This window comes from Anastrepha obliqua, chromosome 3 (assembly GCF_027943255.1).
Source record: "Anastrepha obliqua isolate idAnaObli1 chromosome 3, idAnaObli1_1.0, whole genome shotgun sequence".
NCBI classification, from domain to species: Eukaryota; Metazoa; Arthropoda; class Insecta; order Diptera; family Tephritidae; genus Anastrepha; species Anastrepha obliqua.
Genome location: NC_072894.1, coordinates 10,261,337 through 10,278,513, shown reverse-complemented (window position 1 = coordinate 10,278,513; position 17,177 = coordinate 10,261,337). Strand labels below are relative to the sequence as shown.

The 17,177-nt window shown below is 37.1% G+C and overlaps 1 protein-coding gene across 4 annotated transcripts in view; it reads left to right on the top strand.

Annotated features, from left to right (window-relative positions):
• The window catches only part of LOC129242471 (uncharacterized), a 30,211-nt gene extending 19,557 nt beyond the window's left edge, over positions 1-10,654 (top strand). For 2 of the 4 annotated variants that reach the window (XM_054879122.1, XM_054879125.1), the window contains 5 exons: positions 616-848; positions 918-1,173; positions 3,523-3,894; positions 9,857-9,991; positions 10,060-10,654. In XM_054879122.1, coding sequence (XP_054735097.1) covers positions 616-848; positions 918-1,173; positions 3,523-3,894; positions 9,857-9,991; positions 10,060-10,291 — 1,228 coding nt within the window. In that variant the 3' untranslated portion in view covers positions 10,292-10,654. Of the gene's footprint in view, positions 1-615; positions 849-917; positions 1,174-3,180; positions 3,895-9,856; positions 9,992-10,059 lie in introns of all 4 variants that reach the window. The other 2 variants (XM_054879121.1, XM_054879124.1) reach the window with 2 other exon arrangements.
• Positions 10,655-17,177: the final 6,523 nt, after the last annotated feature.

Genomic DNA, 17,177 nt, shown 5'->3' with positions numbered 1-17,177 from the left:
TTATTATTTAACAGGCCCCGTCTTTCCGCCAAGCCTTTGCAAGTGACGATTATAAGAAGCAACTGATATAAGTAAATATATTTTGGCTGCGCGGAAATATAGTATTGAATTTTACCAATTTTATGAGGTACTACCATACTCGCCAGCGGCGAATCTTGCTTGATAACTTTGTTGCTACTTTTAAAATTGCAAATTTTTCGTTAACTTAGTCGAGCAGAGAGTTAGCGAGCAGACAGGTAGCGAATAGAAGAGGCCTTATTGCACAAATAAAAATAATTTCAGGCAACTCTATTCCAGCGCTGCCAATGTTAAGCGCTATTATTGTCTGTTTCATTTAGAGCACATTTATTTCTTACATAAGCAATTAATTTTAATATTTAATTAATAATTTTAGCATAACATGTCTTTGGCGCCCTAAGTTCATCAAATATTATTTTTGTTTTAGCACAGTATATTTTTCAATTAATACTTGTTTTTTCTCTTCAATTGATTAGTAGTATTGTTTATCGAAACTTTCTAGATGTTACAAAAAAAAACAACAATCCTTCAAATTTCTGCATACATTTCTGCTAACTCAGCCCATATCAATGTAGTTTACTCCCTCCCATTCCACAGATACATGAAAACCATTTTCCCCAAAGCCGATGAAATGGTACTGCTAGACATACTAGCCAGCTCCGATAACAATGTACAAACCGCATCTGAGAAACTTATTTCTATGGGTTATACCAAACGTGATTTTATACCACCAAAAACCACACATCGCTTCGACGCGGCTAAGAAACCCGGCAATGAGACAATCATACCGTTACGCCCGAAGGAGTACACGACCGAGGAAAAAGCAACTAGTGAGTATTTATGCTGTTTACACACAAACTCGAAATTATTTAATTAACAACAATTACATTTGATTGCAGTACACGCCCAGCTGAAGGAGAAATATCCACAGATCGCTGAACGCATAATCCTCATGGCATTAGAGTCGGTCAACTATGCTGAAGATCGTGCCGTGCAAATTCTCCATATTGTGCAGGAAGAGGATGAGTTGCAGGCCAAGAAACATTCTGCTGAGGCCGCTGTGTTGACTACTGCTGATGCAGCAGGAGAACCGGAGCTGGTTTTAGGCACGAGTGAGATGCGTGCATTGGTTGATGACGGCGTAGCTGAGGATGGGTGAGTTTGATTTGCTTTGTGTGCATTGGTGAGTGTTAATGTGAAGGCAACATTTGGTTTTAAGCTTTTATTTTTTCTTAATTTGTTAATATATTCGGAGTGCGCAAAAGTGTTTCACCCATTGCCTCCTCTCATCTTTCATAATAAATTTCCTGATGTGTCTGTTTTCTTTTCTTGATGAAATTTAAGATTGGATTTCTTGCAATAATGTGAAAATTTATACAAAAACAAAAAAAATGCGATTGAAAACTGTTTATTAAAAATGTACAAATTTTGAATATGCGCCAGATTAGTGCTTATTTGTTAATTTTTAGCTATTGAAATTCGCAAATAAAAAGTATAGGTAATATTTTCTTATGCCAAGATTTATGTACATTATAGATTTTGGAAAGTGAAAAAGTTTTAAAAAAGTTTGAAAAAATCGCTTTTTGGAAAAAAAACAACGGCAAAACCAAAAAAAAAATTTTTGTCTATCGGTTTAGTATAAATATAATATAAATAAGTACAATTAAGATTTGACGAGTCAACAGCAATAGCAAAACAAAATCAAAATTATTTGTTTGTCGGTGTAGTGAAAAAAAGAAATAATTTTTTTGATTTTTTGAAAAAAAAAAAATTTTTTATTTTTTTTTTCTTAATTTTGTATAAATTTTATACGTTGACCAGTCTACAGCAATTACAAAAAAAAAAAAATTGTTGTCTATTGTTAAAATATATTCTTCTGATTTTTTTTTTCTTAATTTAGTATAAATATAATAAAAATAAGCACAATTAAGCGTTGAAAAGTCAACGGCAATAATAAATCAAAAAAACTTATTTGTTTATCGGTGTAGCGAAAAAAAAGTATTTTTTTGATTTTAGTGAAAAAAATTTTGTTTGTTTATCGGTTTAGCAAAAAAAAAATAGATTTTTTGATTTTTTTGAAACTAAATTTTTTTTTTTTATTTTAATTTTTTCTTAATTTAGTATAAATATAATAAAAATAAGTACAATTACGCGTTGACGAGTCAACGGCAATAGCAAAACAAAAACAAAATTATTTGCTTGTCGGTGTAGCGAAACAAAAAATAATTTTTTGGATTTTTGAAAAAAAAAAAATTTTTTGATTTGATTTTTTCTTAATTTAGTATAAATATAATACGTTGACCAGTCAAAAGCAATAACAAAACAAAAAAAAAAAAATCGTTGTCTATCGTTTTAACAAAAAAAAATATATATTCTTCTGAAAAAAAAAATTATTCTTTTGATTTTTTTTCTTAATTTAGTATAAATATAATATAAATAAGCGTTGAAAAGTCAACGGCAATAACAAAACAAAACAAAAAAATTATTTGTTTATCGGTTTAGCGAAAAAAAAAAATATTTTAAATTTTTTTGAAAAAAAATATTTTTTTATTGTTTTTTCTTAATTTAGTATAAATATAAAAAAAATAAGTACAATAAAGAGTTGACAAGTCAACGGCAATAATAAAACAAAAAATATTATTTGTATTTATTTATTCGGCTTAGCAAATAAAATAGATTTTTTTGATTTTTTGAAAAAAAAAAATTTTTTTTTGATTTGATTTTTTTTTTTAATTTGTATAAATTAATATATGTATGTAAATAAGTACAATTAAGCGTTGAGAAGTCAATAATAGTTCAATCATTCATAATTCAAAAATAGTTCATCTTTCGTTACGCTCGCACAATGTGAGTACCAAAGAGTGATCTTCCAACTCTTTGTTGCGTGACTAATCGCTGTTACTGGAAATTAAAAAGATTTCTAGGCTTCCATTAATTAGCATTAAACGGCAAAAAATTTATTCACTTTCCAATATTTTTAGTTTTAAAAATTATATCTTATTTTATTTGACCTGCGTCTTCACTTTTTCGCTTTCAAGTATTTTTTTATTTTTTTATTTATTGTTATATTTTTTTTGTTACTTCAATCAATATCTACTTAATTTGCGCTAATAACCCCGCAATTATTCTTCCTATCTCAAAAATTCTAAACTTCATAAGCAGCATCATCACTGTTGTCCTCAAAACACCATTAAACAACTACAACGAGGACATCAAAAATCGTCATAGTGCTTGTGCAAAAGATATCCCACAAACAGCCATATCATCAACAACATCACCATTAACTTCATCATCAACAACGTCATCGCCATCGTCATCATCATCACCATCAACATCAGTACCGCAAACTTCACTTACATCCAGTACCTTGAAATCCTCTACAAAAATCACTTCAGCCCGAAACATGCGCAAAAAGATTGCGTTTCCTTCCATAAACCTCACCACGCCCACTGCGGCCTCCACTCAGATTATACTTTCCAATTCACCCATTTGCTATGAAAGCAGCGCGCAAGAACAGGCCCCGGCAAGCGATACTGTTGATGCAGACACAGCTTCCAAATCGGCTACTTCCATGTCACCGTCCAAAGCACTCAAAGAGCTTCACATATCACACGATTTCTCATCAGCATCGTCATCTGTGCCATCATCGTTGACGCCAAGCTCTGGAAAATATCAAACGATAACCACAAAGAGTATTCTGTCACGTAGCAATCTGTATGCCACTGGCATCCAAGGATATCTGCATGGCAAACCATGTTGCACCGCAAACTCAACCTCAACCACAGCCACAGCCTCCGCCTTCACCACGAAAACTTCAGCTTCTATTTTGGAAAACTTGAAATTGACGCGCTTACGCGAAAAACACGACTCACTAAAGTACGCTGAGCTGAAGTGTGAAGTGCTTGCAGAGAAGATTGCATTTTTTTAAATAATTTTTTTTGCACCTAACTTTTTAATATTAATTTTTTTGTTTGTGTGTAATCCCAATTTTGATATGGTATGACTTTTACATGTCTGTCCTTTGGTTATGTACAGAAATATTGAATTTTGCATTTTTAGTGTATAGTCGTTTGTGTGAAATCTTGATTGAGTTTTAAGTTGCTTAATTTTTTTATTATAGGTATTAGTGTCTTACTGTAGATTGAATTATAAGGATTTATTGAAATATTCGTATGAGGTAAAAATATTTGTTTAATTTCAATACATTACATATTTTTGAGTTACAATTAGGTTGGTGCAGTATTTGAGCTTGAGAAGTGTTTTTAAAAATTTGGTACTTCTTTCCTACACCTTTACATAAACAATTGAAAATTAAAGTATATTTTATGCTCAATCGACATGTGTATGTTTGTATGTATGTATGCATTTATAACTATATTCATTTAGTTATGGATATTTCCAGATTCTTTAATATATTATATAGGGTATAGGAATAAGTTTCCGTCCTTTCTTAGCCAAAGTTACGAATTATTTAAACAATCAAATAAAAAATGATATTAAGTGAAGTATGTGCTATTGGAAGCTACTACTTTACTCAATTTTTCAGGCAGCATACGATTCCGACTTCCTTTGACTTGAGCCATTCATTGAGCCAGTTTGCGATGCTCTCGTAAGAAGTGAACCGCTCTCCAATAAAGGCTGACTGCATTGATCGGAACAGATGGTAATCCGAAGCTGCAATGGCTGGGGAATACGGCGAGTTGGGCAAGATTTTCCCATTCAGTCCCTCTAAATATTTTTGGATCGATTTAGCAACGTATGGCCTGGCGTTGACATGCAGCAAAATCAGTTTGCCAAGGCCTACCGTCCCATTCTGCCTTTTGGCCGCTTTTTTTCAGAGCTCGTTTCAAACGCATTAACTGCAGCCGGTTACAATCCCCAGTGATGGTTTCAAATGGTTTAAGGAGTTCAAAATAGTGACACCCTTCAGACCCAACCAGATGCACAACCTAACCTTTAAAGCATGCATTTTTTTTCGCTGCCTATGGGCCTGGTTCACCTAGTAGGCTCCAACATTTTCGACGCTTAGGGTTATCCAAATAGATCCATTTTTCATCGCCAGTGGCGATGCGTTGCAGAAAACCTTTTCTGCTCTGCCATTCAAGGAGCATCTCACACGTCACCCAACGTCTCTCGGTATCCCAGTGGAACCCAGTTACCTGCTTTCTGGACCATTTCCAGCGCATGTAAGCATTTACCGACAGTTGATCTGTCAACATCCAACTCTTTAGATATATCATCAAGGGCTCGACATGCGTCTTCATCCAATAATTGTTGTAGTTGAGTATTTTCGAATTTTTTCGGTGCCCCTTCGCGATCTTTATCACTCACGTCGATATTGCCACTTTGGAAGCGTGGAAACCACTCTTTACAAATTGTATTTGATGGAGTGTGATTACCATAAATATTGAATGCCAACTAATGCGGTTGTGACCTCACATATACACCTTCAAATCGCCAGTGTATTACTAGAGCGAACACAAAAACAGTATCAGCCGCGACACCTCTTTTACGAGGGCGGAAACTTATCCCTAAAATTTTACGCCAAAACAATGTATTTTCCCCAAACTAATATATTGTATTCGAAGTCGGCCCCAATAGCAAAAAAGGGTTTATGGATGACTACCATTCATTGGGGTCCGGGTTCCAAACCCATTTTGGACATGAAATACCAAATGATAGAAAAGTTTTTCTCGAAGCGCACGCCTCTCGGCAGGCAATAGCAAACCCGATGGTATTTCTGCTATTCAAAATATTCTAAAAAAAACCATCTGCCGCTTGGAGGCGGCATCAAAAACTCACTTAAAACCACTTTTCGCGTTTTTTTTATTTCTTTTCAAGAAGTCAAGAAAACATAATTACAAACTTACATCTAACTGAAATGTGCAAGCTTACCTCTAACTAACTAAAAGTGAGAGTTTTGAAGAAGACGGTATTCCATTACTTTGTCAGCCCAACGGACAAATATAGGCAACTTTAACACTAAGCTGTAATAAGTAATTCATTTTCCCAAAATACTTTCCACTCACTTAGTCGTAAAACCTAAAAACGACAGTCGGGTTTTTGTTAATCGCTTCCACACTGATCACTGCAGCCTGCTCACTCTCTGGTTGGTTTTACCACACGACCTCAGAGACTTTACTGCACTTGGTCTCGAATGGTAGGCCAAGAAAAAAGATTGTCTCAATACGACCAAATGTCCTTTTAGATTACCTGAGAGCATTTAGTTTCAGCGAAATTTGTGAAGAGATCTTCAGGTTGAAGTGCTCGCCTCACATGGCTATTGACTTATCAAAGCTTTGTATATAGTTTTTTGGTTTCAGTATGAAAAATCGTAACAGTTTTTATTCCTTGTTCCAATGTTTTTACTCCAATGTTTGAACCGAATTTTCCAAAACTGTAAATATTTGTATTCTGCCAAGAATTACCACTGTTGTTAAAGCAGAATAAAACAGTCTTAAATAGTTGCCGGTATAAAAGTCCGGGCAGTTACATTGAAGTAAGTCCATCTGTCATGGGAATACATAAGTAACTTACTTACATAGCTGGCAAAGGGGCCGTAGAGAGCATATCCGGGCCCCGGGGGAAAATTGCAAATACGGGCCCTTTCCAATTATGTCTAATTCATATAATTCGAATTACTCTCGAGTCCGGGCCCCTTTGAGAACTCCGGGCTCGGGGTAAAAAGTCCCCGTATCCAACCCCCTCCCCCCCCCCCCCCCTCCCCCCCCGTTTGTCGGGCCGGGCTGGCAACTATAGCCAATGGTCGGTCTTGACCGCTATCAAAATGTTGCACCCTTCGCCTCTGCATTGCGTGCGTTGATGCCAGTTAGAAACACCAAAGGCGGTCAGGTCGTCGTCGACTTGGTCTTTTCAACGTAGTTGAGAACCTCCTTTTTTGCGAGTTGCACTAGCGCATTTCGAAAAGAGCACCTTCTTTGCTGAAGCGTTATTGATCATTCACTCAACGTGACCTAGTCAGCACTGCCGCTGAATTTTAATGCGTTTCACTACGTCGATGCCGGCGTACAGCTCGTACATCTCGTGGTTCCATCTTATTTGACATCCATCATTCAAGCAAATCGGATGCGAAGAGTTTTTCTCTCGAAACCTCCTAATAACCGTCCATGGGTGTTCATCAATGTCCAGAACTTAGCACCGTACAGTAAGACCAAGAGAATCCGTGGCTAATAGAGCTTTTTTTCGTACATCGAGAGAGACCTCTGCTTTTCAATGCTGGATCCTAGATAGACAATATCCTTGACTACGCCGAACTCGTAATTGTCAATCACAACCTGCTCTCCAATACCCGCAGACTTTTTGGTTGTTGACACAAGGCACTTTGTCTCGCCCTCATTTACCACAAGACCCACTGACTGCCCGCTGACTAATGCCAACAAAGTGGATATCATCAGCGTAAGCGAGCAGCATAAGACTTTTATAGAAAATAGTGCCGGAGATGTCGATATTGGCGGGGCGTGAATGATTTTCTCCATCATCAAATTGAAAAAGTTGCATGATAAGAGATCACCCCGCTTCGTTTCAAATGGCTTAGAAAGTTCTTTGCCAATTCTCACTGCGGTGGTGGTCCTTCAAAGCTGGATTCAGCCAATTCAAGACAGGGCGACATACAGATGATCCTTTATCGTGCTGTCGCTGACAGCTTTATAATCGATGAAAAGGCTCTTTTCCAGGATTTGGCGTAATGTGAAAATTTGGTCGATGGTAAATTTACCGGCGGCGGCCGTGACCGAATGGGTTGGTGCGTGACTACCATTCGGAATTCAGAGAACGAACGTCGGTTCGAGTCTCGGTGAAAGATCAAAAATTAAGAAAAAGTTTCTTCTAATAGCAGTTGCCCCTCGACAGGCAACGACAAACCTCCGAGTGTATTTCTGCCATGAAAAAGCTCCTAAAAAAATATCTGCCGTTCGGAGTCGGCTTTAAACTGTAGGTCCCTCCATTTGTGGAACAACACCAAGACGCACACCACAAATAGGAGGAGGAGCTCGGCCAAACACCCAAAAAGGGTGTACGGGCCAATTATGTATGTGTATGGTAAATTTACCAGGCCTGAAACCACACTGATAAGGTCCAATCAGTTTGTTGACGTGGGGTTTAAGCCTTTTCCAACATACGCTTGATCGGACCTTCTATGCGTTACTGAGAAAACTTTTCCCACGGTAGTTGGCGCAGTTCGTGGCGTCATCTTTCTTGCGGGTTGAACTGAGCAGGCAAAGATGCCAGCCGCTGGGCAAGCTTTCATCCGATGTTTTATGTACGAGTATTTGCATGCTTTTCGTTAGCTCTTCACCTCCGGCCTTGAACAGCTCTGCCGGCAGGCCAACCACAACCGCAGCTTTGTTGTTTTCAAGCTCGGCAATAGGTCTCAAGACCTCGTCATGGTCAAGCGGTAGAACGTCGACACTGTCATCAAATGAAACTGCAATACTCGGGTCAATTTCTGCATTCGTGGAGGTGTTCACGTCGTCACCATTTAGTAGCTTTGAAAAGCTTTCGTCGATTCAAAGAATTTGTTGCCCCAATTTGGAATGCGGATTGAAGAAGGTTTTACAAATTTAATATTGTTTACATTTGAAAAAGAGGCATGGAAATTCTAATTATATTTATACATTTCAGTTACTTTAAGGGGTTAGGGGTAGTCAGAGGCCCGAAAAAATGATGATTTTCACGAATTTTTTTTTGCTACTTAATTAATTTATTTAACAAAAATAAAAACATAGCATAAAAACATCATGTTTTAACTTGACTTCACCAAAATTTCAAAAAAAAATTAATAATTGCAAAAGTTATCGCTGTTTGTGTGAAGCCCGTTTCTCCAGAAGTCCCTTGCGGTGAACATCACAAGTCCTTGCAGATTCATCTAAAACCAATCGGACAAGAAAAATTTGTTTTATTAATAGATAATCTTGTGCCTGATCGAAGCTTTTTTTTCAAAATGAACAAAATGGCGGCCTCAGAAAATTTTTTCCAGATTTTAGAAAAAAAACCAACAGTTAATTGTTAAAAAAAAATCGAAATTTTTGAAAAAAAAAAATCCTTCGATCAGGCACAAGTTTTTTATGTTTTTCAAAAGCTGTATAAATTTTATTGAAATCTACGTAGCGGTTTTTAAGTTACAGTGTTCACCAGTTTGAAAAACATAGTTTTGAGAAAAACGCATTTAAAGTTTTGCTATCGGCTCCGGAGCGGCCGAGCGCCCTTTGTTAATTGTTGAATAACTTGAAAAGTATTTGTCGGATTCACTTCAAATTTTTACACAATATTTTTAAAACATTATACTTTAAGAAAATGCAAAAAAAAAAAATCGATTTTTTGAAAATTCTGACTACCCCTAACCCCTTAAACCACACCTGTATAAACATACATACATACATATATACATACGCGATTATTAATTAGTACGAAGTTCGCTCAGAAAGTATTTGTAGTTTTTGAATCACTTTCGTAATTCCAAATCAAATATTCTAAAACTTTCTTTGTTGCATAACTTTTATAGACTTATAGAATTTACTTGCATGCTTTCATTCTTTCTTTCTTCCTGAATCCACTCATCTACTCGTTAATCATTGACTCGTATTTGTCTATATGTGTTGCATCTGTATGTGTTTATTCACACGCGTATCGAGCAGGTTTTGTAATTAACTTTCGAGTGAATTTCAGTTCAATTACCTGAAAATTTCCACCAAACTCACTCGGAAGGGAATTGCAGAACCTGCACGATCAACTTTTAAGTTTTTTTTCTATTCATCGGCAACTACTTTATAATATTATATAAAAAATTATTGTTTACCCTCTAATTTTCATACAAAAATAGAGCTTTGCAACAAGCTTCCGCCGATGAAGGGGCCAATTTCAAGCAGCGTCAGGAGTTTAAGTCGATTATAGAACGTATCGCCACAACCGGACATTGCGCAGATTTGGCCAAAGGCGCGGATGAGAGTTTATTGCTGTGAGTTACGCACTAAATATGCCTTTTTTTAAATTTTATATTTGTTCACTTCTTTTTAACACAATCAGCGCTGACTATGTGACTTGGAATGGTGCTAATCCAGACATGCCGCAGGGCAACAATCAAAGGCAGTTGGTGCATGGTCCAGATGTCGGCAAGTTGAATGAGTGCAAGTATAAGGCGGTTGGACGTAATGCGGAGCTTTGCAAAGGTGCACAAAAGGGTTTGGCTAAAGGCAGCATCTACGCACAACTCGCTGCAACTGGCAATACGAATACAGCGAACATTAAATGCAATTAGAAGGGCTTGAGAAAGCCACGCACTCGAATAGCGAAGCAAGGATAAGGATATTTATTATATGTATGGCTCTGATAACACCCTACAAGACAGTGCTGAGCATTTTCGACAAAAATTCCAACACATGTACACGTATTTTATTAGTCTCTAATGCATGCGCATTATCAGAATGGCATATACAACGTTTTTTAATGGGGAAATCAAATATTTCATTTGATATTCCTTTCCCCTTGTCGGCGTGAATTCTATCTCTCTTTTACCCATAGCAATTTCATATAAATGAAAAATATATCGACTGCAACTCATTTGTATGCTTACAATGTGGCTGCTTTGAAAAAGGTACTAGTGTGAAATTTGGCTGTGTTTGTTGTAGCCGAATGCTTGGCTAACATATGAAAATGCGTGAGTTCGAAACACCGAATTGAAATGTAAGAGTTTTCTAATGAATACAAAAACATATTGACACTATTTATAACTCAAGAACGCCTGAACCGATTTGGCTGAAATTTGGTGGAGAGGTAGCCTAGAACCAGGAGACGGACATAGGATACTTTTTATCCCATTCGAACGCATTTCCGTGAAGTCACTATACAATGTGGTATAACAAAAACGCATCTGATATGGAATAACAAAACACAAATAACAGCTAAACGTAATTTTGTCTATGGATGCTTTCCATTTCAATTCAACCGGGCTATTCGGGTCATGTTCTTCGATTTCGATGTAACTCAAATATGTTGCTCTCTGGTCAAAATAATGAGACACGCATTTTTTTGTTCGCCCGAAAAAAAATTTTTTCAAGAGTTATCGGCAATTTTGTTTTGTCGGCTCAAAATCGATTTTTTTTCATTATATAAGAAACAATTTTTTTTAAATGCCCATAACTTAGTCAAAAATGAACCGATTTTTATGATTTTGGAAGCGAAATGATCGTCATTACTTACACAAGCGACTTCACGTAGAAACATTTGCGAAAAAGTAATTGAAAATTTTTTATTTTCCAAAAAACAAAAGGTGCGAAACAGGTTTTTTACTCAAAAATTCATTACTCAAAAACAACTCATTTTAGCTACTGGGCATTCAGCTCGAGGGAAGTTTGAGGTGTCCTCTTGATTTGGAAAAAGTTATAAAAAAAAAAATACACTTTTTGAAATATTGAATTTCGAAAAAATTTCAATTTTTTTTCTTTTTTGCTAAATAAAAATGTTCAACTACTTGCAATTGTTTCTGCATTAAGTCGCTCGTGTAAGTAATGACGATTATTTTGAGCCCAGAATTATTAAAATCGGTTCATTTTTGACTAAGTTATGGGCATTTAAAAAAAAATTTTTTCTTATATAATGAAAAAAAATCGATTTTGAGCCGAAGAACAAAACTGCCGATAAATCTTGAAAAAAATTTTTTTCGGGCGAACAAAAAAATACGTGTCTCATTATTTTGACCAGAGAGCAACATATTTGAGTTACATCGAAATCGAAGAACATGACCCGAATAGCCCGGTTGAATTGAAATGGAAAGCATCTATGGTTAAGTAGAAAATTTGATAATATAATATAAATTTTGTCAGAAATATATAATCACAGTAATTTTTATTCTCTTTGAATCATCATTATAAATGCCGCGACCAAGACGATCGAATCTTTCTCGACAAAGCCGTAATGCAATAACGATACGAAACTTTCCGAATGAAACGACTGAAGAAGCACAAGGAATTGCCCGTGAAGAGCGCCGCGTTAGTATGGCTCGACTTCGTGCTTCTCAATCACAAGAGCAAAGCGAGACAGCCCGTGAAACGGCTCGGTTGGCAATGCGAAATCGTCGAGCGAATAACAGAGATCTTCAAGTAGATCATTTTCGACGCACAAGAAGAGAATTGTCAAGTGCTGATTTGAATCGAGCAGCGTTTCGATATGATTGCAACACTAATTACTGCTTGCATCTTAGCGTTTGCATTGGGCCAATGAACGTTGTTTGCGAGTATTGTGGCGCATTGAAGTTTTCCGGAGAAACGCCCGGATTGTGCTGCCTTAGTGGAAGAGTGAAATTGCCATTATTGCCAGGTGAAGACTACAAAGAGAGTTAGCTCGATGCATTATTACGCATATCGTTTGTTGATTCGTCAAAATGCTGATAATTATTTGCTGCGGTTTCGTCGATTGTTTCAGCAATATTGCGTCGACATGTACGACAAAATAGAAACGGAGCGTTTCATTAGGTTGAACCAAGCCAAACTGCGTTCTGAGAAATGTACATTTGCGTGATGCAATTGGTACTGAAGGAAATGCAGCTAATATTGGTCGATTAACTAGTCTGCCGGCGACGTACATAGGTAGTCCTCGTCATATGCATGAATATGCGCAAGATGCAATGACATATGTTCGTCATTACGGTAGGCCAGATATCTTTATCACTTTTACCTGTAATCCAAAATGGATATAAATTGTTCAATTGCTGCTTCCCGGTCAAACATCAAGTGATCGACACGACATCACAGCACAGACAAAAAATGCGGTCCCTAATGAACTACATTGTTAAACAATGCGTCTTTGGAGATAATCGATGCTGGATGTATTCAATCGAATGGCAAAACGAAACCTGCCGCACGCACATATTTTTATTTGGTTAGTGGAAAGAATTCAAACAGACCAAATAGACGATATCATATGTGCCGAGATTCCCGATCATGAAGCCGATCCAGACCTACATGATGTTGTAACTACAAATATGATTCATGAACCGTTTGGCGCCATCAATCCCCAATCACCTTGAATGGTCGATGGCAAGTGTTCCAAACGATATCCGCGGAAATTAACGGCGGAGACTGTTACTGGCAACGATGGCTATCCACTGTATCGCTGTCGATCACCCGATGATAACGGTCGAACTATCACAGCAAAAGTGAAAAGAATGGATTTCGTTGTCGACAACCGTTGGATTGTTCCATATTCGCCAGTTATATCCAAAACGTTCAAGACACATTGCAACGTTGCAACATTGCAATTCAGTAAAGTCCATAAAATACATTTGCAAATATGTCACGAAAGGCAGCGATATGGCGGTTTTGGCATCCAATCCTCCAATACCAACGATGAAATTGCGCGCTATCAAGTTGGTCGTCATGTGAACTGCAATGAAGCGATTTGGCGTATATTCGCATTTCGCATTCACGAACGTCTTCCTACTGTTGTGCATTTGTGCCTCTAGAGCGGAACAAAGTTCGCCGGGTCAGCTAGTTTCTGAATAAAACATTTTATGGTAACGAAAATAAAGAGTTTTTGTCATCATTTCTGATTACTTTTTAACGATTTTAATGAAAATGAGGAGGTTTTGTCATCACTGCTGATTACTTTTTGCTAACGAAAATGAGTTATTTGGCTCATCAATCCTGATTACTTTTTGATAACAAAAATGAGAAGTTTGATTATTCGTGCTGAAAAGTTTGTGATGACGACAATGAGGAGTTTAGTTGTCAGCAGTTATTACATTGTAAGAATAAAAATGATTAGTTGTCTTGCCTTTTAGAGCATAGTAGATATATTTCTCACTTATAAGAAATTGCTATTGGTAAAAGAGGTATAGAATATCACACCGACAAGGGGAAACTATCAGCACTTTCCCATGGCTAGAACGAAAATGTGTAGTTTAATGAGGACAGTGATGATTATATGTAATATGAGTGCTTATATGATAGTCAGCTGTCTTGTAGGACACTTACTTATTTACTTCTACTGTTTAATTGTGGTTGTGTGCCAAATGTAGTTAAAACATTGTACGAATATTTACATGCATACTGGCGTAAATATACATGCGTGCATATGTATTATTTTTATTATTTTGAAATGTGTTGTATGTATTGTAACTTAATAAGTGTGAGTTGCGCTTTTCGTCCACAAAGTAGTAGTTATACCCTCTTTTATTAATTCTAAATATATTGAGTGTAGTAATACAAATAGTTTTAAACCAAAATTTAACATCCAACAGTCTCTCTAAGCACCAATAAACACAAAAATGATGACACGTCAAATGTAATTTTTAACTACATAAATATTCAAAGCATAGAAATAACGCGCAAACGCATTAAAATTACTAAAAAAAAAATTAGTATGTGAAACATTTTCAAAGATGTTGTAATTGAAATTTGTAGCTCTTTAGCACTTACGATGTACACAGTAAGAAAATCCAAATGGTGTATATTTTTTCGAATAAAATGGTATTTTTAATAAGGACCTGGAATGCATTGATGTGTTACTTTATCAATTTGTTTTATTATGAGGACAAACATTTTAAATTGTATTTCCACCCAGGAGCTGGTCCGATGTCATTTCCACAACAGTCCAGGGTAAATGTTCCCTGAACGATCGAGATGCAAATGCAAGCAAATAATTTGTTGCTACAAATTATCAGGTTTTGGTGTTCATGTATCCAAAGGCACTTGCAAAGTAGGGGAAAGTGAGAGCGCCAAATGACATTCCATTTTGAGGGGAAGCTGCAAGTTTTTATTGTACAAATTATTACTTGTAAGAATTTGCAAGTGAGTGAAACAGCTGATCGCAAAGTAAAATTAAATAAGAACTAAATTTTGTGAATCGCAATTGCTAATGGAATGTTCTTCATCTGACAACGTTGATGAAATTGAACCAATTATTGTGGACGAAATGAAATCATTTGAATCGGAAGCTCGTTATTTTGTATTTTATTTCCTTTATTTTTTTTTTTAATTTACTACGAGGGAGCTCAAGTAAAAAATGTTTATGATTTTTCTTGCCAACAATTTAAGCAGCTGTGCGGAAAACTTGCAAATTGTTACTGGTTTTGCGTGCATGTACTTTTTTTGATATTTTTCTCTATGAAAGCGAATTCTCGGAAATTAAGTTACTGGATAATTTTTACATGAACAGATCTATAAATATCCAAGGACAGTCTTCTTCTTCTTAAGGGGGGGTAAGAGATAAACACAAAAAAAAACACTTTTTTCATGAATTTATTGTAGCGAAACGGTTCAAGTCAGTTTATTAAAAGTTATTGCATATTATAAAGTAACATTTCAAGAATATTTGATAAAATTTTCATATAAAAATATTGGAAAATGAGCGAATGAGAGCACATTTACGTAGACGTCTTTTCAAAAATACATTTTGCAGTAGTCAGCATATCTCAGCGTAGAATCATTTGAAATCAAAAAAATCGAATAATTTAGTTAAAGTATGAGTTAAACTTCCTCCCAACGTTTATTTTGACGATTTATTTTCATTTTCAGCCATTTGGTAGTCGTTTGAAGTAAAAAGTGATTTTTGACGAGAAAATGCCGCCATTTTGTAGGTGTAAAACCACCTTAATATAAAAAAAAATGGCGAAGAAAAAACGTTCAAATGCCAATGACTACTGCCAATGACTATGATGAATTCGTTTTCTTCGTCCTGGGCACACTTGGGCAACCATTTTAACCTGACCTGCCCTAAAGATCCTTATCCAATACTGCAATACTCGCCCAACTTGTTTGTTTTTTTACAAAATGAGTCCCGCGTATTAAAATCGATTTGGAGCAGTGTTCCTATGTACACACATTAAGATCCAAAAATTTATTGTGTATCTGCAGTAAGATATTTGTTGAAATCGGAGACATTCAAAAAGAAATGGGAGCAGCGGTATACTGAAGCTAAAAATGTTGACGATTTCCTTGGAAGTAGCCAAAAAAACACCTCTTCAAAGTATGATCAGCAGATCATTGATTTGTTTGTGACAAAGCCGCACTTATCGTTGCGTGCAGCTGAAGCAGTTTTCAGGAAAAGTGGTGTTAATCTATCCAAAGACACAATTCGGGGACGGTTACCTGCAGAAGACATTAACTTTCAGAGCACATTGGAAAAAGACTTGCATGGGCTAAGGCAAATTCAGAAGGGAATCGGGCGAACGTAATATTAACGGATGAATCTTGGCTTTGGGCGAATTGTTGCATACGTCGCTCCTGGTGTACTGCTGATAATCGCCAACTTCAACGAACTGTTAAGCATCCAGTTAAGTTTCATGTTGTTGTTGTTGTTTTTAACAGTGTAGTTAGCCCTGTCAGTGTAGGTATATCATAAGTCATCTTCGTCTAGCTCATCTAGGGGTAGGCCCAGGAAACATGCTGTTTCGACAGGTTGGGTCCAGAGGGAGAGGGGGGTTAGATGAGTCTGATTGAGGGGGCATGTGAAGAGGTGGTTAGTGTCGTGCGGGGTCCCTTCACATGCCGGACATGTGTTTGGTATGTCGGGGTCAATTCTGGTTAGGTAGGAGTTTAACCTGCTACTATATCCAGAACGTAATTGTGCCAATGTTACACGAGTCTCACGGGGAAGCTGGAGCTCTTCATCTGCAATGGGTGGTGGTTGGACTCCGTTTACGGCATTCACAGGACGGGAGTTCATGAAGGTGGTAACGGTCTCCCGGTGAATGTCGTTTATTGACTGTCTGAATACTGTCCTGTCCAGTAGGTCTCGGTTAGTTTTGTCCTGGAGTTCGTCAGCGTAGTCGAGGAGATGTCTCCTGACGTGTCTGGGAGGCGGCTCGGGCTCAAGCAGGTGTCTGCAGGGGTGAAACCTGCGGTAGCACCCCAGCAGGAACTGCTTGCTGAGCAATTTGTTGTGCTCCGCAACTGGGAGCATTTGTGCCTCGTTGTGCAGGTGTTGTATGGGCGACATCAGGAGGCACCCGGTCGCTGTCCGAATGGCGGTATTCTGACATGTCTGCAGCTTTGTCCACTGCGAATCACTAGTACCAGGCGACCAGACAGGCGCAGCATAGTTTAGAACCGGCCGGCCAATTGCCTTAAATGTCGAAAGCAACAGTTCTTTGTCTTTGCCCCAAGTGCTGCCGGCCAGCGATTTGAGGACCTTGTTGCGATTTTGGA